The sequence below is a fragment of the Dioscorea cayenensis genome, chromosome 8, assembly GCF_009730915.1.
Source record: "Dioscorea cayenensis subsp. rotundata cultivar TDr96_F1 chromosome 8, TDr96_F1_v2_PseudoChromosome.rev07_lg8_w22 25.fasta, whole genome shotgun sequence".
NCBI classification, from domain to species: domain Eukaryota; kingdom Viridiplantae; phylum Streptophyta; class Magnoliopsida; order Dioscoreales; family Dioscoreaceae; genus Dioscorea; species Dioscorea cayenensis.
Window position 1 is genome coordinate 14,217,303 of NC_052478.1, and position 22,725 is coordinate 14,240,027.

Sequence of the window (22,725 nt, forward strand, 5' to 3'; positions counted from 1 at the left end):
GATTTATTTTGATGGCTATGAGGGAAATTAATTTGCTCCGTTAATCATTTTAGATAAACGGAAAGCGTAAGCGGTCGCTTGAATATCACTAGGGCAAGAAATCGCGCCGACTTTCTACAACAATCCAAAAGTCAGCTCGATGCTCCTCGAACAACAACATGTATGTGTGTGAGGCTCGGAAAGCTTTTCACCAAATGATTCTCGACAACAATTTGAACCAACCATCATCAACTTCATGTATAAATTCTCACGCATTAGTTAATGTATTTTCTACTTATTTATATTTAACTTCGCTTACTTAATTTGTTTTGTGTTACTTCTTTATGGTAGGTAATGCTAAGCCAGTCTTCGAGGTCCCACACGCATGTGGCTGATGTTTGGGATTTTGAATAATGAAGCGCAGGTTGTTGTCAAGTTTCAAATCGATCACCAGTACACCAATTGAGAGGAAGGCTACTCAAATTACTCCTCAGTTTTATCGTAGCATAGTATGATCGCGTTAGATGCCTAACTTTGCAACTCATGCTCACCAACAGCATGTGTGTCTCCGATTCTACAAAGGAAGAAAGTCATGGAAAAAGTAATCGAGGTATTAAATCTCTGTGTTATGTTCAAGATATAATTTACTTCAATATATTAGCATTCAACTAATACTTTCTCTTCTTTATCTTTAAAATTTTTAGACCAAATTCACATTTGAGTTGTTGCGTTCACATGAGGAATGATGGGTCTTTAAATGAAAATACAACCACCAAATGGTCAGAGTCAGGATGAGGTAGCTCGATATGAGTACTAAGTGGAGGCAATGGAAGAATTTTTGAAGTCCAAATATTATGATGAACACAAGACAGTAGAGGAAATGGCCTCAAAGATTGATGATCCTCGAGTAGACAAACAACAATTTTTTGGTACTCTACTTATTGGTTGACTGACAAAGCGAAGGTATATCTATATATTTCACATTATATACCATTTATATTGGTTTGATAATCAAAACATAATTATACATTATGTTATATTCTATATACTCAAAAATTGTATAGGAACAAAGTGAGACAAATAGAACAAATCGTTCATCATCGTATGAACCCCATTGTGCGAGAACAAAGATCATTTCCTACTATTATTCAAAGCTGTGGTATAAATTTACAATTTTTTTTATTGAATTTTGACTAATGTTATGGGTTTTGGGAAATTGAGTTTGTTATATCTACTTAAATAAAGTAATTTTGTAGACTGAAGAATCTAATGGAATTCCACCATCACGTGCCGAAATGTATATTCACTTTTCGTCACTGCGTAAAGATGGAAGTGTTGTGAATGAAAAAATAGCTTCTGTTGTGGTAATTATTTAACTTCATGCTATTTCTAATTAATGGTTGTGTTTTCTAATAACTTGACACTTACACTAAATTCAATAGTTTGTAGAATTATGGATGACAAGGAAATAGAGGTTCTAGTATTTTTTGATTTTATGCTTTTGATTTATATTGTAGGAACTTATGAAGAAAGGATTATGTGAAAGTAATTCACAAGATCCTAAAAGGTGTTCATGGGAAAATGATGTGTATTCACAAGTTAAAGGACCAGAGAAAGAGGGTGTATTCGTTGTATGGGAACAATTTCTACTTCATCAAGCAAGTTCGGTCCTTCATGCTCTCAAATCATATATCGTAATGAAGTACAAGATTTGAAGATTGAGGTTCAAGGATTGAAGGAAGCTTTTAACTCATCGTGATTTCATTATTTCAAAAACAATTTCCCTAATGAGAACATGGGAGGTCCTAAATGCTGTGACTCGCATAGTCAATGGAGAGGTATGTGATACTATGTATATTTAGCTATATATATATATATATTAGAGTATAAATTTGTTGTTAGTCTATAGTCACACTATGGATTAAATATATTTATTTTTTTCCTTATTGACACATATAATAATCTTTTGTTTTGATTGTTGTATATTTAATTATTTTAATTTGGTTTGTTGTAGGATTTTGATGGTATTGTTGGTAATTTTTTAATAGTCTTTGATATTTATCATTGTTTTTAAATACATTTATTTTCCCTTATTGTCATATATAAGTTGTGTTCATTTTTGTTTTGATGGTTGCATATTTAATTATTTTTATTTTTGGTTTGTTGTAGGATTTTTTGATGTTATTGTTGGTAATTTTTTAATGGTCTTTGATATATATCATTGTTTTTAATCTTTACAAGTTATTACTAGTTTGCAAATCCTTTTAGCTATTGTTGTGTAAACAATTTTAACTTCTATTTTATATAATTTGTAGGTACCTGATGCTTCTAGTGCTCAACAAACGCCGCGTGGGAATAATCATTCTCATGAATCAAGTCATCAAGTAAATCCAAATGCATCAAGTAAGCTCTTATTGTCTCCAAATGAAAAGAAGGCATGACATGTTGTATATTATTTTACTTATAGTTTTTTATATTATTCAGCTTATTATTTTAAGTTTTTATATTAGTATTTTATTGTTACATACATCTTATTAATTGTAATTTTTTTTAAAATGGTTCTTGTAGGTGATGTCGTTTAGAAGATAACATCGGTTCTACTTGGGAAAATTCTTGTTGCTTTATTGGGTTGTTAGACATGAAATGAAAGTAGTTTATTTTTGTGTTAGATTTGAAATTGAGGAAAGAACTCTTGGTTGTCAAGATTGAATGGTGATTTATTTTTGGACATATACCTTATAAATATATGTTTGTGGTGATGTAATAGTTTTTCTTTTTTATTTTTAGTGAAATGTTTTTGTGTTTTTTTAATGCCATTGATTGTTTTAATTTATTGTAAATTAATTTAATTGTTTATGAGTTATTAAACTATTCATAATATATTTCCAGGGGTAACAATAATAGTTTTATTGACAAATTAATTATTAATATAAAAATTTTTACCGACGGTATAGTCGTTGCTAAAGCTAAACATGTCTTTTTGAATATACATCTATAGCAACGGATGTTGTGGTCATTGATAAATCAAATGGATTTATTCCAACAAATATTGTAACCGTTGGTATAGGTCTATGCTTATGAGATTTTTATTGACGGTAAAAAATGTTGGAATATACATTTTATCATTGGTATAAGGTAAATAAATATGAGATGCTTTACCAATGGTGAGATTAATAGTTACAGTTATATTCCATTGGTAAATCCCATGAACTTTATCCAATAGAAGCTATAACCGTTGGTATAGATGTATGTGCACAAGACTTTTACTAATTGTAAAAAAATTGTTGGAATAAGTGTTTTTATTGTTAGTATAGGATAAGTAATTTGACGGTGCTATCTCAACAGTATAACCAATAGTTACATTCATATTCCGTTGGTAAAACTAATAAATCTATTCCAACAAACGCTATATCCGTTGGTATAGGTCTATACCTACAAGGCTTTTACCGACGGTAAAATAAGTGTTGGAATAGCTATTTTTACTGTCGGTATAGGGTTTTGGGACCTTTACCAACAGATTTTTTTAATCTTTGAAATCAGTGCATGTATCCTCAACATTGGACCCTTGTACACATATGCCACTATTCATGGTGGCTTTCTCCATGCTATGGGCGACAGTATGAAAGTTATAACCATTTATGAAGTATCCTGGCCACGTTGTTGCCTTCATAGATGGACCCCAAGAAAGGCTTTGCAAGAGAGGATCAATGACTTGATTGACCTCATTTGCGACCTAAACCCAAAAATTGAATATGAGATATTTTGTCATTCTCTTAATACAATTTCAAGATATTAAAATGATTACTTACAAATTTTCAAACCACTTTGCAAAATGCTTATCAATGGCCTTATGGATGGCATCAACAGGATTCCCTTGTAGGTAGTTGACAAATATCCTTTGAATGCACATTTAAACATGAAAATTTTTTAAAAAAAATATTGAAGTTATATATTTTATAGATTGTAAAATTGATTATTCTATTAATTGATCATATAACTTACTTGTAATATGGTTGCACTTCTGAACAATTTTGCAATATATAAGTATGTGCTACACGTAACTCATTTTCAGAAAGCCATCTAATCTTTGGACGACCTTGACTTCGACCTATGTAATTAAATATAGAGAAAGGTTCGAAGGCAGCATCATTTACCCCCTCATCATTTCGTGGAGGTCTCCTCCTTTTACATGATATATGAGGTTCAAAATAATGTTTTGCAAAAATATTGATTTCTTGTGCAATATAAGCTTGACAAATTGAACCCTCAACATGTGCCTTATTCTTCAATGTTTTTTTCAAATCATAAAGAAACCTACAAGTACAAGGATAAAAAAACATCACATAAACTAAACAAAATTATCTTAAATTCAATAAAGTTAGATTACAACTTTTGTTACCTCTCAAAGGGATACATCCATCTATATTTAACAGGACATCCAATTCTAGCCTCATAAGGCAAATGAACAATGAGATGCTCCATAGAATCAAAGAAAGACGGAGGGAATATTTTCTCCAAGTTACATAAAATCACCGCAACCTTTTTTTTTTCTAACTCCATAAGTTTATCAATGTCAAGCATAGCAGAGCATATTGTCTAAAATAATATACTCAATTCTGTCAATGGATTCCATATGAACGAGGGTAACATTTCTCTAAAAGAAATCGGGATAAGTCTCTGCATAAACACATGGCAGTCGTGACTCTTCGTGCAGGTAATTTTCAATGCATTCATATCAACACATTTTCCAATATTAGAAGCATAACCATCTGGAAATCTCAAATTCTGAAGCCATTCACAAATAACCCTCCTCTGCTCTTTGGTCAAGGTGTATAATGCTTTCGGAATAGTCTGACTTGTACTATTTGAAGGAATTGCTATCTCCTTACGGTCGCAAAGAATTCCAACATCTTTCCTGGCCTTAGCATTATCTTTACTCTTCCCTTTCACATTCATCACAGTATAGAAGACGTTGTCAAACACATTTTTCTCTATGTGCATCACATCAAGATTATGCCGGATCAAGTTAGTTTTTCAATATGGTAGATTCCAAAAAATACTTCTTTTCGTCCACTTGGTGACTTTTTCTATACTCTGCAGGTGTGTTAATGGGGTCCTCTATGGCCATTGGGAAAAACATTACTTGATGAAGAATTTCCTCCCCCGACAACATTGGAGATGGATCACTCTTTTCTATTCTTCCTCGGATGAAAGACTTCTTATCCTTTTGGTAGGAATGATTTCGAGGTAAAAATACCCGATGACAATCAAAATAACTTACTTTTCTACCATGTTGTAGGTAAAAAGCATTGGAATTCTCCATACATACTGGACATCCTAATACCCCAGCAGTACTCCATCCTGATAACATTCCATAAGCAGGAAAATCACTAATCGTCCACAAAAGTGCAGCCCTCATACAAAAATATTCATCTTTTGAAATATCATAAGTCATGGCACCAACAATCCACAAATTATTCAACTCTTCAATCAAAGGTTGCAAAAAAACATCTATGTTCTTCTTTGGATTTTTAGGCCTAGGACAAATTAGTGATAAAAACATATAAGGAGTTTTCATACACATGCCCAGTGGAAGGTTGTAAGGAGTCACAATTACTGGCCAACATGAATAAGTCTTCCCAAATTGTCCATGCGGTGAAAAGCCATCTGCACAGAGGCCCAATTGAATGTTGCGAGGTTCCTTAACAAAATCAGGATAAGTTTTATCAAAATGATTCCATGCCTCAGCATCAGATGGATGACATATTACCCCATCATTTCTTTCATGTGTAGCATGCCAAGACATATGTGTTGCTGTAGCATTAGAAGCATATAACCTTTGTAATCTTGGAGTTAGTGGCAAGTATCTTAGTATCGCCTGTGCAATTCTTTTACGTGGGCGATTATCAGGTACACCACGTTGACTCTTCAATTGTTTATACCTTGGCTCATTACAGAATTTGCAAAAAAACTTCATTAGCATCACTCTTCCAGTACAACATGCAACCATTTTTGCAAGCATCAATTTTAACCACGGGTAAACCCAATTCGTTCATAGTTTTTCTATGATGGTAGTAATCAGTCGGCATTGTGTTATCTGATGGAAGAACCTCCTTAATAGCGGTGACCATGGTATTGAAATTAGCCTCAGACATATTAGCATCAGATTTGATAGATAACATCCTAGCAACGAAAGACAACTTAGAGTGATTCTCACAGCCCACATATAGGGGTTGATCAGCAGCTTTTAATATATCAAAAAATCTGTTAGACAATTGACTTATTTCATCACTCTGCAAACCCGAAACTGACTCATCTAATGGTGGTTGCACACTTGGACTAGCTTCATCATAACAATGAGATTCATGCATTGGTGGAACATGAGAACGAAGACAATCATATATCATCCTTTGATCCCAAGTCATCTGCTCATCCTCCTGTGCTATATGATATGAAGTCTGATCATCAACCTCATTAAGCTCTTCACTAATTGGGAATACTTCTTCACCATGGCATGTCCAATTCCAATAGCACTCTCTAAACCCCCGGCGATACAAATGCAAAGTGACATCATTTGGATGAAGGAATCTCCTATTTTTGCACTTGAAACAAAGACACCTAATATTTTCGCCGTTTTTATATGAGTCATCTTGATTAATTGCAAATTGAATAAATTCATCAACCCCAAGAATGAATTTATTGGTCAATCCTTGTCTTCCTGGTAGATTCCGATTATACATCCACTGCCTTGTCAACATTTTTGTTCCTACAATCATGGATTCTAGTTACTGAACACAAATTCAATAGTCATTGAACACAAATACGGCATTAGACAATAATTAATGAATTTATACACACACACGCTTGCACACCCTATCACTGAATTCTAGTTACTTCCAAGCATTTATATCAGTTCATTAAGAAATTAGTGGAGATAATGAACATTTCTTTTAGTAGACATGATGGGTAAAAGATAGACTAAACCCCCACTTGTTTTTTCTTAGTTCTTAACATTAATATTTGACTCCATATGTAGATGTGAGTTATTTGCATGACTCTATTACAGCACAGCGCACAAATAAAATAAAATGACACTTTGAAAAGTATTGCTAGTGGAATCCAGAAATACAAAAAATGGCATCAAATCAAGAGTTGATCACATGTTACTGACTCAAGATCAAGCTGTATCAAACTAGATACTAGGTCTTTACATAACACAAGATAGATTTTCTACCACTTAAGTCAACTTCTTTATGAATTTATTAGAACTTTGAAATTATAAATTTATCTATTCAAATTAAATAAATAAAAATGTAACTATGTGAGTGTCTAGTGAAGAGGCTATTTATTTTATCTGCCCTACCTTGACCTTTATGCCTAACTTCAAATTTGTCAATACTCCAACGTTAAATTTGATTTTTTTTTAAAAAAATAAACTACAAATAGTAAATAAAATACTTCATATCTGTGAGATGCTTTCTAGAAGATGGTGAAAGACATAGTAATTATACATAGGGACCCACTCACAAAGGAAGGTGCTCCTAAATTTCCATTTCCCCTCCGCACAAACCCTCACCCACTGTCTCATTCTTTATGATATTAATTGAACACCAACATGATAATAATAAATGAAAAAGGCAAGGGCCCCTGCATTATTAATTAATATTAATATATTTTTATTTTTAAATATAAAAGAAGAATTAAAAAAAATAAATAAAAAAAGGTGACACGTTGGGTAGGCAGTATTGCTTCTTAGTTCGTGCTAGACAGGCATTGACGAGAGATGCATGGGCCGTAGACCAACAAGATCCAGTTGGCGTGCATGGACTGGACTCTCAAGGTATGCTGAGAAGGGGCTAGTGGCACTCATTTACAGCACAGCGCACTATGCACACTATTGACAAATAATACAAAAGACAGCAAATATTAAGAGAGGCTTAAAGCACTGAATTCATCTCAAGCTTCCATCCAGAACACAAAAAATCAGAGGAACACAAAGACTAATCAGTCCCTCTACAAAATTTCAATGGCTGGCATGAAATGGATAAACAATATTAATATCACTGTACATGAGTTTGTCTACATTAACAAGAAGGGCGCTGAAACAGATAATGTTTAAAGATTAGCTACTGAACTTTTATGCTCAAACGGTTCACAAGAGTACCTAGACCACAACTCAAGTCAGTGATTAAAATAATAAGCACGCTCCATAGGATCCTAAATAATTTTCTTTTTATGTTCTGCAAATAGATTGCCAGCCTTTTCTTTGGATGTTGCCATCCAGAATAATTTTGTAGAGAAGTTTTAAATTTATGTGAGAACAAAAGTGTCAATAGATTCATGACACGCTTGGATTTGACAGCTATTTAATTTTTTAATTCATGACAACCGTATGGTCTTGTTTAATGAAAAGAAAAAAATAAACTTTTGATTGTCTTCAAGCATATGCTTATTGTAACAAGAACAAGTCCAAGGGGCATGCCTTCTAAGGAACATAAAAATTTAAATAAAAAAATACTGTTATAGTATTACTTTATACAATATTCTACAATATATATGAGTAGAACTAGGTGATAGTAAGACAAACTTTGTCAAATTTGTCAACAAAAAGCAGGCATGCCTTCTGAGGAGCATAAAAATATAAGTGGCATCAACATGAGCAAAACACTGGTAAGTGATGCTAAAAAGCACATGATATCCAAAATTCAAAATAATAATAACAATCATAAAATGATTTATAATCCACAGGAACTTATGCAAGATAAAGATATTTATGGTTGAAAGGCCTACAGAGGAGATATTTATGAAAAAAAAAATGATTCATAATCCACAAGAACTTATGCTAAAAAACACATGATATCTGGCCAGGCAAAGCCAGATCCTTAATCACCTATACAATATGTCGAATTTCTCACATTGAAATGCAAAAAGTTTTATATATATATATATATATATATATATATATATATATATTAAGATAAACCAGAGTATCAGATTGGCAGTTTTGATTAATTATCTATTGCTAGTTAGCAATTTAGAAAATTAAAAGCAATGGACTCTAGTATAGACGTGGATCACACATTAAACACCAAATACATCATCAAACAGGGCAGATAATTAGCACCTTATTTCTAATCTCATTTCTAGGATATCCATGAACCTAAGATGTCAACTACCAAGCAAAAAAAATTATATTAATCATGATAGGTCTGATTTAAGGACCTGGCGTTTTTTGTATCATGAGAACACCTTCCTTGAAAGTCTAGTTTCATTAAATGAACTATTGAAAGGTTAGCTGACTTGCCATGCACATTAATATATTGGGCATTTTGATTGGAAATAACATTTTGTTTACTGTGCACTTGGATATTTTTGGGATTGAAAAGTCACAAGACACACTGAAACAGGCATGACTTGATTTTGTCTATCAAGTAATTAACAACCTTTTCCTCATCCCCATACATATGTACTAACAGAGTTTGACAAAAGTTGTTAATTCATTGCAATAAAACAACATATGAAAACAACTTGTTTATCAGATAAATCAGCCTTGCCATCAGACCACAATAATGTGTTAGGAGCATACAATGAGTTGAGGTATGCTAAATGCTACTACACCTGCATTTGTTGAGCAAATCATACTCCTATGTTAAATTTAGATGATTGCATGAACGATGTGCACTAATTTGGTGCATTTCTATGGTACAAATAATAATCTATGGTACAAAATAGTGAATACAACTACCAAACTACGCATTTAGCATGATCATCATAATCAATACTACAACCCATGATGATTAAATATAAAGAACATTTAATGTTGAATTCTTGGCAAGCACACCAAAAATATACTTCCCAATATTACCACCAAACAATGGTACCCAAATAAATCTAACTGCATAAAAAAAATGTCATCAAGATGAAATAAATCTAGTACATACACCAGATGTTGAGGGAAGGAAAATGGGCATCAATAAGTGATGGTCTCTCTGACTGTCAGAGTCCCAAGAAGAACATTTTCTTGTGTCACGTAAGCTTGCATCAATGTGAAGGGTTCTAATTTACACAAGACAATAGGATTCTAATATTTCAAGGAACAGTGGATAATAATGGACTATCATGTGCACTTACCAGCATATGCAACAATGGCTCCTAATGCCAATCTTCCCAATGATGCTAGGAGATACATAATAGCAATCACCTGATCAATAATAAGTTTTACTTACAGGGTTAGTGCAAATATTACTATAAATGCATGCATGGATACAACAAAAGAAGAGTTGAGTATTCCATATGCATTGGATGAGACCGTGGCCAAAAAACCTAAGATTGCCTTATGGTGTTTTCTTCACTACATGCACTTCACTAGACCTTTCATTATTTAATTAAATTGGGATATTAGGCGGGAAAGTTTGAAAGAGTAAGAACCTTAAAGAATAGCCTTTTGTCATGGCCTGTTGGAGCAACCCTCAAGATAGATTCAGCTGCCCCGATTGTATTAGCCAGGCAGGCAAAAATACTATTGGTTGTATCCTGAGAAATCTGCCATTCAAGAGGATCCACAGGTACCCTGTATAATAACCAACAAAAATCAATATCAGGACAAATCTAACACCAAGTCTAACACAAATAATAATATGTAAGGATAATGAATCTAAAGGGTAATAACAACTCTAAACTTTAGCATTCCTAATTATCACACCCCATTGCTCTTATTGTTGTTTTCTAAAACAGGCTATTATCTGAGTGGATCTTGTGATGCCTCTATATATTGGACTATTAAGAATATTTTTATATTAGTTTCAATGGGATCAAGGTCAAAACTAACTTTCACTTGAGTTGGGTTGGATTTGGTGGAAATATTTAATAAATTTGGGTGGGTAGGGATCTCAGTAAACCAGTGCTTATAATATATTAGTTTCAACGTGATCATCTTCTTCTTGATTTCATGTGCAGTGTTGAAGATGCCAAGTGTTGGTTTGTTGCACACAAAACACTTCTTATTTCTTGAGTGATGCTGCAAATTAAGATGCAAAAGGTCAGCTGAATTATTTTTTCCTAAAATAAATACAAACGTGTTGTAATTTTGTTGATTCAAATGGTCATAAAGTTAACGAAAATATTAAATATTATTACAAGCTTGTATGGCAACCATAATCAGTGATGCATCAGGCTCAAACAAACTTAAAAGAAAAGAAACAAAAGAGGTATGCAATGGAGCATCAGTTCACAGGCATTTGAATGAATATAATACATTCCGGACCCAGCTCGTTCATTCTACAAACCTGGCAACAACTTGGGGGGAAACTATGGTGGTGGTTATGGTGGTGGATATGGTGGACCGAACGGGGGATACAACAAGGGTGGTGGTGGTGGTGGATACGGTTGTGGATATGGTGCTGAATATGGTGGACCGAACGGGGGATACAACAAGGGTGGTGTTGTTATTCCGAGTGTGGTGTGCTCGGAGCCAGGACCTTGTTACAAGAAAAGGTTGGCCTGCCCAGCAAAATGCTTTAGCTACTACAGTAGGTCTGGGAGGAACTATGGCGGTGGCGGAGGTGGTGGTGGTTGCGCTATTGATTGTGAGAAGAATTGTGTGGCCTACTGTTAAGGCATTTATAATTATAAGCATGCACTGATATTGTGCTGATCCCAGATGCTATAATTAACTTATCTACTACTTGTGTGTTTGCTCTTATGACACAACTGTTTGTTCTCTCCCTCTGTTTCATCTTCTATTATATATATGAATGATCATATGATGTTTTAAGCTATACTTCTGCCTGTAGTTTCTATTAAGCTGCAGACCTTGTGTCTTTCTTTCTTCTCTGTATGTTTGATAAGTATCTTTATCATTTACTAAACTTTGGTCATCTTTTTCTGGATAATTAATTTGTGGAAACTCTATTTCTCTACTACAGGAAAGTTGTTTAATATTTATCATGCAAATTTATATATATATATATATATCAATTGAAGACAATGTAAAATGCTTTTTTCTTTCAAATTTTTCCGGAAGTGATGGTAAATCAGATTACTGAACAAGTAGGGTAATAGCATCAATATTTATATATACAATAAAGAGAAAATGTCTGTTTCTTGAAAAATAACTAACATTAATGGTGGAGCTGGCAGCAGAGGATGCATGGTATAACTAATACAAAGATAGATCCTATGGGCCGCAACTACAGCTACAAATCATCATTCATCAATTTAAAAAACATGAGAATAGTTCATGCTAAAAATTTGGTTCTTCTGGTTTTACATGGTTTTTTTTATTATCTCTAGCTAATAGGCCATGCAGTACAAAGAGATGGCATTTCTTAGAAGCAGGGGCATAAACAATGAGTTGTGGGATGTCTTCATTTCACTTTTGAAAAATCATCTACTAAGATTGAACAATAGAAAGATACCATAATGGAGAAATCTATTGTGAAATTGAAGCCTGAAGAGAGAAAAGCTCCAAAATGCTATAATGCAAGCATCCAACTGACAGCCTGCAAAACAACAGAATATGTTTAATTGGCATTATGTTAATCAGCTCTAAAAATACAGACTATGATCATAAATTTATAAGAATAGTCTCCGAACAATATGTTAAGAACACCAAGAAAGCTATTTTCATCGCATGGAATGCACAGCTTGGAATCACAATTAAAGAACAAAAATAAGATAAAGAAAAAACGCCAAAGAGTTCACCTCCGATCGTACCACCTCTAATCTGCCAGTTCACGCTGATGCTTCCCTTCCTCCTACGAGCTCCTGCAATGGCCACACGGAGAGGGAAAACATATTCAAATCCTAAGAAGAACACATTATTCTGAATCTCCTTTGGATTTTAAAGAAAAGAAACAAACTAAAGACAGTGATCTCACTACTAATCGTCACCAATGTTCCTCTTCCTTCCAGCTCCTCCAATGGCAACAGAGAGATATATAAAAAGAAGATTCAAACCCTAGAATGAACACCTCTTCTGAATTCTCCCAGATCTTTGGAATTTCAAAAAAAAAAACAACACCCTAAAGAGCTCACCACCGATCGCATCCGCCCTCGATCCCCCCTTTCACTGTCGCTTCTCTTCCTCCTCGTAGCTCCTCCAATGGCGGCCGAGAGAGAGAGAGAGAGAGAGAGAGAGAGAGAGAGAGAGGAGCAATTGATGGCGGTGAAAAAGCTTTAATGGGGGGACAGGGGTTTAGGGTTAATGAAATAAATTTTGTTTTTTTGTTTTTTTTTTCTTTTAATTACCATAACTAATAAAAATTAATTTATTAAATATTTAATATCTGTGACGTGTCTCTGTTTAATAAAAATGAAAAATTATATTTAATATATTAAATATATTTTAGGCACCAAATACACAATATTAACATATTTATATATTTATATTTTTTGCACTATATTTGATATAGTATTAATAAATTAATATTTTTTGTACGGTATTTGACATGGTATTCATATATTATTATATTTATATTTTTTTAGCATCTATATTTAGACTCAGTATTAATATATTATTATATTTATATTTAGCAAGATGTTTAGTGAGCATTAATATATTAATATATTTATATATTTGTCATCAGTATTTAGCATAAGTATTAATATATTTATATATTTATATTTTTTTGACTATCTATATTTAGTACGAGTATTAATATATTATTATATTTATATTTACCACGATATTTAGCCAGCATTAATATATTAATATATTTATATATTTGTCATGGTATTTGGCACAGTATTAATATATTTATATATTTATATTTTTTTAGCATGTATTTAGCCGATATTAATATATTAATATATTTATATATTTGTCACGGTATTTGCCACGATATTAATATATTTATATATTTATATTTTTTTAGACTGTATTTAGCATAGATATTAATATATTATTATATTTATATTTTAGCATAGATGTTGTACTAGCATTAATATATTAATATATTTATATATTTGGCACAGTATTAATATATTTATATATTTATATTTTTTAGCATCTATATTTAGCACGACATTAATATATTAATATATTTATATATTTGTCACAGTATTTTGCCACGATATTAATATATTTATATATTTATATTTTTTTAGTACTGATTTTAGCTATGATATTAATATATTATTATATTTATATTTGGCACAGTATTTGGCATGGCATTAATATATTAATATATTTATATATTTGTCACGGTATTTGGCACAGTATTAATATATTTATATATTTATATTTTTGGCACTGTATTTGGCACAGTATTAATATATTAATATATTTATATATTTGTCACGGTATTTGCCACAGTATTAATATATTTATATATTTATATTTTTGGCACTGTATTTGGCACAATATTAATATATTATTATATTTATATTTGGCACAGTATTTGGCACGACATTAATATATTAATATATTTATATATTTGTCACGGTATTTGGCACAGTATTAATATATTTATATATTTATATTTTTTAAGACTTATGATTTAGCAAGCATTAATATATTAATATATTTATATATTTGTCACGGTATTTGGCACAGTATTAATATATTTATATATTTATATTTTTGGCACTGTATTTGACACGGTATTAATAAATTAATATTTTTGGTACGGTATTTGGCACGGTATTCATATATTATTATATTTATATTTTTGGCACTGTATTTGGCACAACATTAATATATTATTATATTTATATTTGGCACGGTATTTAGCACGGCATTAATATATTAATATATTTATTTATTTGTCACGGTATTTGGCACGATATTAATATATTACTATATTTATATTGTTGGCATGGTATTTGACACGATATAAATATATTATCATATTTGGGTTTTTGGCACGGTATTTGGTACTGTATTAATAAATTATTTTTTTAAAAAAATATGTTTGGCACTGCATTTGGCACTGTCATGTAAAATTATTAAATTTGTATATTCGGCACAGTATTTGGCACGGAAGTAAATAATATTTTTTTAAAAAAATCAAATATTTGACACGGTTTGTTAGTTCCGTGTCAAATCTTGTAACAAATTTGTCACGATTTTTTTTTCCTTGCCAATTTTTCCGTACCGATTTAGGATTTTTCTTGTAGTGTTACTACTGCCAAGAAAAATTTGAGATATGTTGTAGGTGTTAGATGTATGTTAGATGTATATATGTATGTCTGTATATATATATAGTGTTGTTGGGTATACTTATACCATTATCTTCTATATGTACCCAAGGTCATACTTGTTTACATTCATTGAATGAGAATCTATGCTTCCCTATCTTCTATCTTCTAACATGGTATCAGACTAGGTTAGATTTCTCCGGCCATCTTCCGGCCATCTTCCGACCATCCTCTTTGGTCCTCTCCCGGGTCATCCTCATTAGTCCTCCTCCTATACAGGCCATCCTCTTTGGGCCTCTCTCTGGTCATCTTCTTCATCTACTTTCTTCTTCCTTCTCCATTCATTCAAAACACCGCCGACATCATCCCATCATCAACATCACCACTATCATCCTCACAGCCGCCATAATCACTACAGCCTCATCACCATCCACACCATCATCATCATCCCATCATCACCATCAACCTATCCTCATCACAGTCATCCACACCATTATCAACATCCCATCATCACTATCAACATATCCTCATCACAGCCACCATTATCATCATCCCATCATCGCCATCAACACCCTCATCCTCATAGACACCATTATCATCATACCATCATTGTCATTTTCCTCACCACCACCGGCCGTCACCTCCACCAATTCATTCTCACAAGACCCAATGCATTTTCACAAGATCCAATGCATTCTCACATGTGAATTTCTGTCTGGCCAACACCAAGACATGAGTGGTGTTACTATTACCTTGTGAACTTTTGTTTAGGAAAAGAAAATCATTGATACTGATTTAAATAAAAAAAAATGGAATATGGGCTCAGTGGTCCCCGCAATCTCCACCATTCTGACGTGGTGCTTGATGGCACTAATTACATTCCTTGGCGACTTACTATCAAGCGAATTCTCGATGGCGCTCGTGTTCTTCGCCATGTTGATGGCACCGGTAGTGCCCCTCCTGCACCTTCCTTAACTGACACCCTCGCTTTTTCAGAGGCCTTTGTTCTTCTCACGGCATTTGAGCAACAGCTTGACAAGTGGGCTGCTGAGGAATCTACAGCCAAGATGATGATTTGTCAGACTGTCATTCTTGAGATTGGTACCCAGATTGCCGATCTTCCCACTGCTCGTGAGATGTGGGAATATCTTGAGCGTCGCTACTGTGGTTCCAGTCAGGCGCAGCTTTATACCCTATACCAGGCCCTCACTAGTCTCCAGCAGGGCGAGGACACAGTTGATCAGTTCTACACTCGGTATTGTGCCCTATGGCGTCAGATTGATGCCCTTACCCCTCCATATTGTACTGTTCATGTTGCCCAGATTCTCACCTGTTCTGAGTCTTGCTCTCGTCGCCGTAGCCATGATGAGACAAGGCGTATGTATGAGTTCATTATGCGCCTTCGCCCCGAGTTTGAGCCAACTCGAGCTCAGTTACTTCATGCTCCGTCAGCTTATTCTTTGGATGAGGCCTTCACTCTTGTTCGTGCTGAGAAGACCCGCCTCCGAGCTTCCTTTCCAGGGGGAGGTAATGCTCTTGTTGTCTCTCGCCTTCCTTCTGGCTCTTCGACTTCCTCATCTACTCGACCTCATGCTCCCTCTACTGTCTCATCCCAGTCATTCTCATGACCGAAACAGACTGTGACTTGTCACTACTGTGGCATACTTGGTCATCTCGAGCGTGATTGCCGGAAGAAGCAACGTGGGCTTCCGTGTACTACTTCCTATGGTTCTTCTTCACCAGCTCCACCTCTACTTCCACTGCCTCACTCTTCCCAGGCACATTCTGTGCAGACATATCCTACTCCACCGTCTCCTACTCCGTCATCTCCTGCTCTGATGTCTGCTGTTGATCAGCAGTTATTGGCGATGTTCCAACAGTTCCAGCAGTCCCACTTAGCAGACTCTACTGGACATACGCGGTCGGCTCAAGTTCCTTCCTCCGCTCCAGGTAGTTCCTGTCTTCTCAGGCTTCTTGATTCTGGTGCTTCTCTTCATATGACTCCTGATCCCACTTATTTACATCATTCTCGCCCACCACTGCATATTACTCGTGTTTGCACTGCTGATGGCACACTACTTCCTATTTCATCAACTGGTCATCTTTCCTCCAATGCCTTCTCTGTCCTTTCTGTCTCCTATGTCCCTCGTTTATGCATGAACCTTATGTCTGTTAGTCAACTTACCGATTATGACTGTCAGGTTATTTTTGACCGTACATCGTGTCGTGTGCAGGATCACAGTGGGAAGGTGATTGGAGCTGGCCGTCGCCATAGTGGAGTTTATGTGTTGGATACCCTTCACCTCTCATCTTCTGCTAGGTCAATTCATCAATGTCATGCTACACTTTATCTCCTCATCTGTGGCACCATCATCTTGGTCATTTGTGTCCATCTCGTCTGTCGTCTCTTGTTCGTCGTGGTGTCTTAGGAGCTGTCTCTCCTTCTTCTACTGTTGTCTGTATTGGTTGTAAACTTGGTAAACAGCTACAACGTCCTTATCCTATGAGTGTATCTTAGACCACTGCTCCTTTTGATCGTATTCATTCTGATGTTTGGGGTCCCGCTCCCTTTGTTTCCAAAGGAGATAACCATTATTATATTATTTTTATTGATGACTACACTCGCTATACTTGGATTTATTTCATGCATCATCGTAGTCAGTTATTATCAATCTATCGATCTTTTACAACTATGATTCACACACATTTTGCTGCCTCGGTCAAGAACTTTCGATCTGACTCTGGTGGTGAATACACTTCTCAGGCCTTTCGTGCCTTTTTATCTTCTGAGGGCACCTTGCCTCAGTTATCTTGTCCTGGGGCTCATCCTCAGAATGAGGTTGCTGAACGCAAGCATCGTCATATTTTAGAGACGGCTCGTGCTCTTCTTCTTCGTGTTTTTCTTCCTCCTCATTTCTGGGCTGATGCTGTTAGTACCACTGTTTATCTCACTAACCTTCAACCTTCATCTCATCTTCATGGTCGCAGCCCTGGAGAGTGTCTTCATGGGACACCTCCTCGTTATGATCATCTTCGTGTTTTTGGTTGTCGTTTTGTTTTGCTTGCACCTCGGGAGCGAACCAAACTCACTGCCCAGTCTGTTTCTTGTGTTTTCCTGGGATATAGCCTTGAGCATAAAGGTTATCGTTGCTATGATCCAGTTACTCGTCGTATACGTATTTCTCGTGATGTCACGTTTGATGAGACCACCCCCTTTTATGCTTCTCCTTCTTCTACTGAGTCTCCCTCTCCATTAGTTCCTTTATCTTTCCTTTTTCCTACCAATTCTCCTAAGGATGTTTCCCTTGTACCTTCCTCTCCTCCGTTCCTTGCTCCTTCAGAGCTTATTAGTCACTCTTCTCTTGATCCCCCTTCTCCTTTATCTATTGAGTCTTCTGCTGAGTCTCCTACCGTGTCTTCCCCTTCTTCTTCACTTCCTCCTGCTCACCCACCAGTTCGTCTATTTTACCATCGTCGGGATCCCACCGTGACTCCACCTGGGCAGGTACTCTTTGACACCTCTCCTTCTACTGATCCAGCTCATGAGGTATCCTCACATTCTTACTCCTTACGTGATCGCTCCACTTTACATCCACCTGTTCATTATGCTTCTACTAGCACCAGTGTCTCAGGTGTCTTTGAGCCAGGTACCTACAGGGAAGCGGTTCGATCACCTGAGTGGCGAACTGCCATGGCTGAGGAGCTTGATGCTTTGTCTCAGACTCACACATGGGATATAGTCCCTCTTCCTGTTTATGCCATTCCCATCACTTGTCGTTGGATCTACCGGGTGAAGACTCGTTCTGATGGGTCTCTTGAGCGCTATAAAGCGCGTCTTGTTGCTCGCGGTTTTCAGCAGGAGTATGGCCGGGACTATGAGGAGACCTTTTCCCCAGTGGCTCACATGCACACTGTGCGTACATTAGTTGCTGTCGCGACTGTTCGTCGATGGGTTCTTCATCAGCTTGATGTGAAGAACGCCTTTCTTCATGGGGACCTAAAGGAGGAGGTCTACATGACTCCTCCCCCTGGCCTTCAGGTGCTACCGGGGTCTGTTTGTCGTCTTCGCCGAGCTCTCTATGGTCTCAAACAGGCCCCACGTGCCTAGTTTGAGAGGTTCAGCACAGTCATTGAGGCTGCTGGGTTTGCTCCCAGCATACATGATCCGGCAGTCTTCATTCATTCTTCACCTCGTGGCCGGACCATCCTTCTTCTGTATGTGGATGATATGATCCTTACTGGTGATGATTCTGCTCATATTATCTTTGTGAAGCAGAAACTGTGTGAGACTTTCTTGATGACTGATCTCGGTCCGCTTCGTTACTTTCTGGGTATCGAGATCACATCTCATCCTGATGGCTATCGACTATCTCAGCAGTGTTACACTTTAGATCTACTTGCTCGCTCTGGTTTGACAGATACCCGTACTGCCGCTACACCGATGGAGTTACATCTGCAGCTTCGCGCTTCTGACGGGATTCCCTTATCTGATCCTTCTCGCTATAGACATCTTGTTGGTAGCTTGGTATATTTAGCCGTCACTCGCCCTGACATCGCTCATGCTGTGCATATTCTCAGTCAGTTCGTTGCGGCCCCCACCTCTGTTCATTATGGGCATCTTCTTCGAGTGTTGAGATATCCTCGTGGCACTACCTCACGTGGCTTGTTCTACTCTCACCAGTCCACACTTCAGTTACAGGCCTATTCTGATGCTACTTGGGCCAGCTTTCCTGATGATCAGGTCTCTGTCACTGGCTACTGTCTTTTTCTTGGGTCTTCACTTGTTGTTTGGAAGACTAAGAAACAACAGACTGTTGCCAAGTCTAGTGCTGAGGCTGAGGTTCGTGCTCTAGCTTCTATAGTACAGGAGGTACTTTGGATTCGTTCGATTTTACAGGATTTTGGTGTACCACTTCCTTCTCCTATTCCTATTCACTGTGACAGTATGGGAGCCCTTCAGATTGCTGCTGATCCGGTCAAGCATGAGCTGACCAAACACATTGGTGTGGATGCTCATTTCACCCGCTGTCATGTACGTGCCCATACAATGTCCCTTCATTATCTTCCTACAGAGGTACATGTGGCTGATTTTTTCACTAAGGCACAGACACGTGATTAGCATCTATTCATGTTATCCAAACTCAGGACGCATGATCCGCCTTGAGTTTGAGGGGGGTGTTAGATGTATATATGTATGTCTGTATATATATACAGTGTTGTTGGGTATACTTATACCATTATCTTCTATATGTACCCAAAGTCATACTTGTATACATTCATTGAATGAGAACCTATGCTTCCCTATCTTCTATTTTCTAACAGTAGGGACCTTGACTTATTGATTGTGTTATGGAAAACCCAGACAAATTCAATCGTCCCGCTCCTCTTTCCCCAAAAAAAAATTCAATCTAATTGGATACTCAGACAGTGATTGGACTGGTTCATTAGATGATTGAATAAGCACAACTAATTATGTTTGTTTTGCTTGGGACTAGTCCTAATATCCAGGTGTTCTAAGGGGAAAAATGTGATAGCTTTATCTACAACAGAAGCTAAGTATTTCAACGCAACTGCAGTTGCTTGCCAAGCTATTTGGTTGAGAAGGGTATTAATAGATTTTGGAATGAATCAGATGGGTGCTACACCAATTTATTATGATAATCAATCTACAATAGCCATTGTAAGAAATCCCACTCATCATGGCTGTGCACGAAGCATATTGACCTGAAGGCTCATTATATTCATGAGTTAATTACAAATGGTGAAAATTGTTTTATAGCACTGGAGTACTATTGAGTAGCTGGGAGATGTATTTACAAAGGCAATAAATATATATAGATTCAATTATTTGGAAGAGAAGCTGAATGTTTAGGATCTTCAATCAAGTGGGTGTGTTGGAGATGCTTGAAGATCTCTGTGAGCTGGAGGCTCCAGTCAATTGAGTCAATTAAGAGGGTTGAATTGTCAAAGAAAAATAAGTATGGTCAACTGCTGAATCTGCATGAAAGACTACATATGTTAGAAGGTGCTAGCAAGCTACGTGTCAATGTAATGCATGACAGTAATGTAATTAATGAATCTGTGAATGAAGTATGGTGTGCATGCTTTAGCCGCATAGATGTACCTTTTGACTTTGAGTGTAGTTATCTTATCTTCTCTTTGGATGTATGTAACAAAGTTATGAATGAATGAGACAATGATTCTGTGAAAAATTGTTTTTAATTCCCGCAAAATAGGGCTAATAACCTTCACTTATTGAAGTAGACAAAAAGAGAAATTTTTAATATATATATAGATGGAAAAGGCCCATTCTTCTTAGAGCATAGTTTTGTGCTATCATATAGTTGACTATGGTTGATTATAGTCTAGCTTGCTGGGTTGATAAAACAAACAAACAAATAAATAAAAATAGATAATTTTTAAAAATACAAGAAGTAATTTTCTTAAATGTTTTTACATCTTTCAATATTATCAAAATATAAAACAAATAAATAGACAAAGGAGATTTGATTTTTTTGTTATTTTTATTTTTATATATTTGTTTGAGATGAGATTTGTTTAGATTCTTGTACTTATTTTATTTTATTTTATTTGTAAAAATAGCTTACTTTTTTTTATATGTAATTGCTCTTTAAGAAATAAAATTTTTATTTCACATATATCAAGTAGGCAATACAAAGAACTTGCTTGAAAAATATAAGGCCGAATGAGCAAAGACCAGTAGTTCCATTATATACGACGTGTGGACCAATAAGAAGTTGTGTTCAATTTGTAATTTTTTAGTAAATAGTCAAAAAGGCATGATCCTTTTATCATTCATTGACCCATCTCACATTTCAAAAACCACTAAAAAAGCTTTTGAAATGTTAGATGAAGCTGTGGAAAATATTGGATTAGAAAATTTCTCATGGCAACTATAACTATTAATGCCACAAATAATCGGACTGCTAGAGAATTATTGATGGAGAAAAGAAAAAGGTCGTATTGGTGTGCAAATCATTGTATTGATTTAAGGATGGAGGAATATGGCAATAAATTAGATGTTAACAACACAATTGCAAAAGCAAGAAGGATTATAACATATATTTATATAAGATCCTTACTGATTACCATACACTACACCAAAAAAGTGTTTTTGAGGCGGTTTCAAAGCCCTATAGAGGTGGTTATAACCGCCTCTATAGAGTATAGTGTTGTTTTTTACCCGCTCTAAACCGCCTCGTATCAAGCCGGCTCTATACTTTAGAGCCGGTTTCTATCAACCGTTGGGGTAAGTTTTATTTAGGGAAAGCGGTTTTTAATAAGAAGAGTAGAGGCGGTTATAACCGCCTCTATAGCTACTAAGTTTTTCATTACCCTTCATAGTTTTTAGAGGCGGTTATAACCGCCTCTATAACTACTAAGTTTTTCAATGTTCTTTAATAGCTTTTAGAGGCGGTTATAATCACCTCTAAAAATTATAAATTGTAGAGGCGGTTATAACCGCCTCTATATCTACTAATTTTTTTCATTAATTTCGAATAGTTTTTAGAGGTGGTTATAACCGCCTCTATAGCTATTAATTTCTTCCATGTTTATACTTTTTAGAGGTGGTTATAACCACCTCTA

The 22,725-nt window shown here is 35.4% G+C and overlaps 2 protein-coding genes and 1 long non-coding RNA gene across 3 annotated transcripts; 1 reads left to right on the forward strand and 2 right to left on the reverse strand.

The window, feature by feature from the left end:
* Nucleotides 1–4,093: 4,093 nt before the first annotated feature.
* Nucleotides 4,094–10,686, reverse strand: LOC120267308. Its single transcript, XM_039274968.1, has 5 exons — nt 10,682–10,686; nt 10,408–10,549; nt 10,111–10,180; nt 4,379–6,745; nt 4,094–4,293 (listed from the first exon to the last, which is right to left on the reverse strand). The coding sequence occupies exons 1-4, from the start codon at nt 10,684–10,686 to the stop codon at nt 5,931–5,933; spliced, it is 1,032 nt and encodes a 343-aa protein (XP_039130902.1). The 3' UTR covers nt 4,094–4,293; nt 4,379–5,930.
* A 547-nt stretch (nt 10,687–11,233) lies between these two features.
* LOC120267309 (glycine-rich RNA-binding protein 1-like) lies at nt 11,234–11,951 on the forward strand (the record flags this gene model as incomplete). The annotated part of the gene is made up of 1 exon (XM_039274969.1): nt 11,234–11,951. A coding segment is annotated over one exon (360 nt), but the record flags the coding sequence as incomplete, so codon positions are not given.
* A 443-nt stretch (nt 11,952–12,394) lies between these two features.
* LOC120267009 lies at nt 12,395–13,158 on the reverse strand. The gene is made up of 4 exons (XR_005538353.1): nt 13,015–13,158; nt 12,858–12,937; nt 12,682–12,744; nt 12,395–12,479 (listed from the first exon to the last, which is right to left on the reverse strand). It is a non-coding gene; the product is annotated as an uncharacterized LOC120267009 (long non-coding RNA).
* Between the last annotated feature and the right edge of the window lie 9,567 nt (nt 13,159–22,725).

Bases quoted from the DNA above. Each gene is read 5' to 3' on its own strand.
- LOC120267308 (XM_039274968.1), bottom strand. The intron at 10,181-10,407 runs GTTCTTACTCTT...ATTATTGATCAG, and splicing joins ACAAAAGGCTATTCTTTAAG to GTGATTGCTATTATGTATCT. The intron at 6,746-10,110 runs GTAAGTGCACAT...CCATGATTGTAG, and splicing joins AGCCATTGTTGCATATGCTG to GAACAAAAATGTTGACAAGG.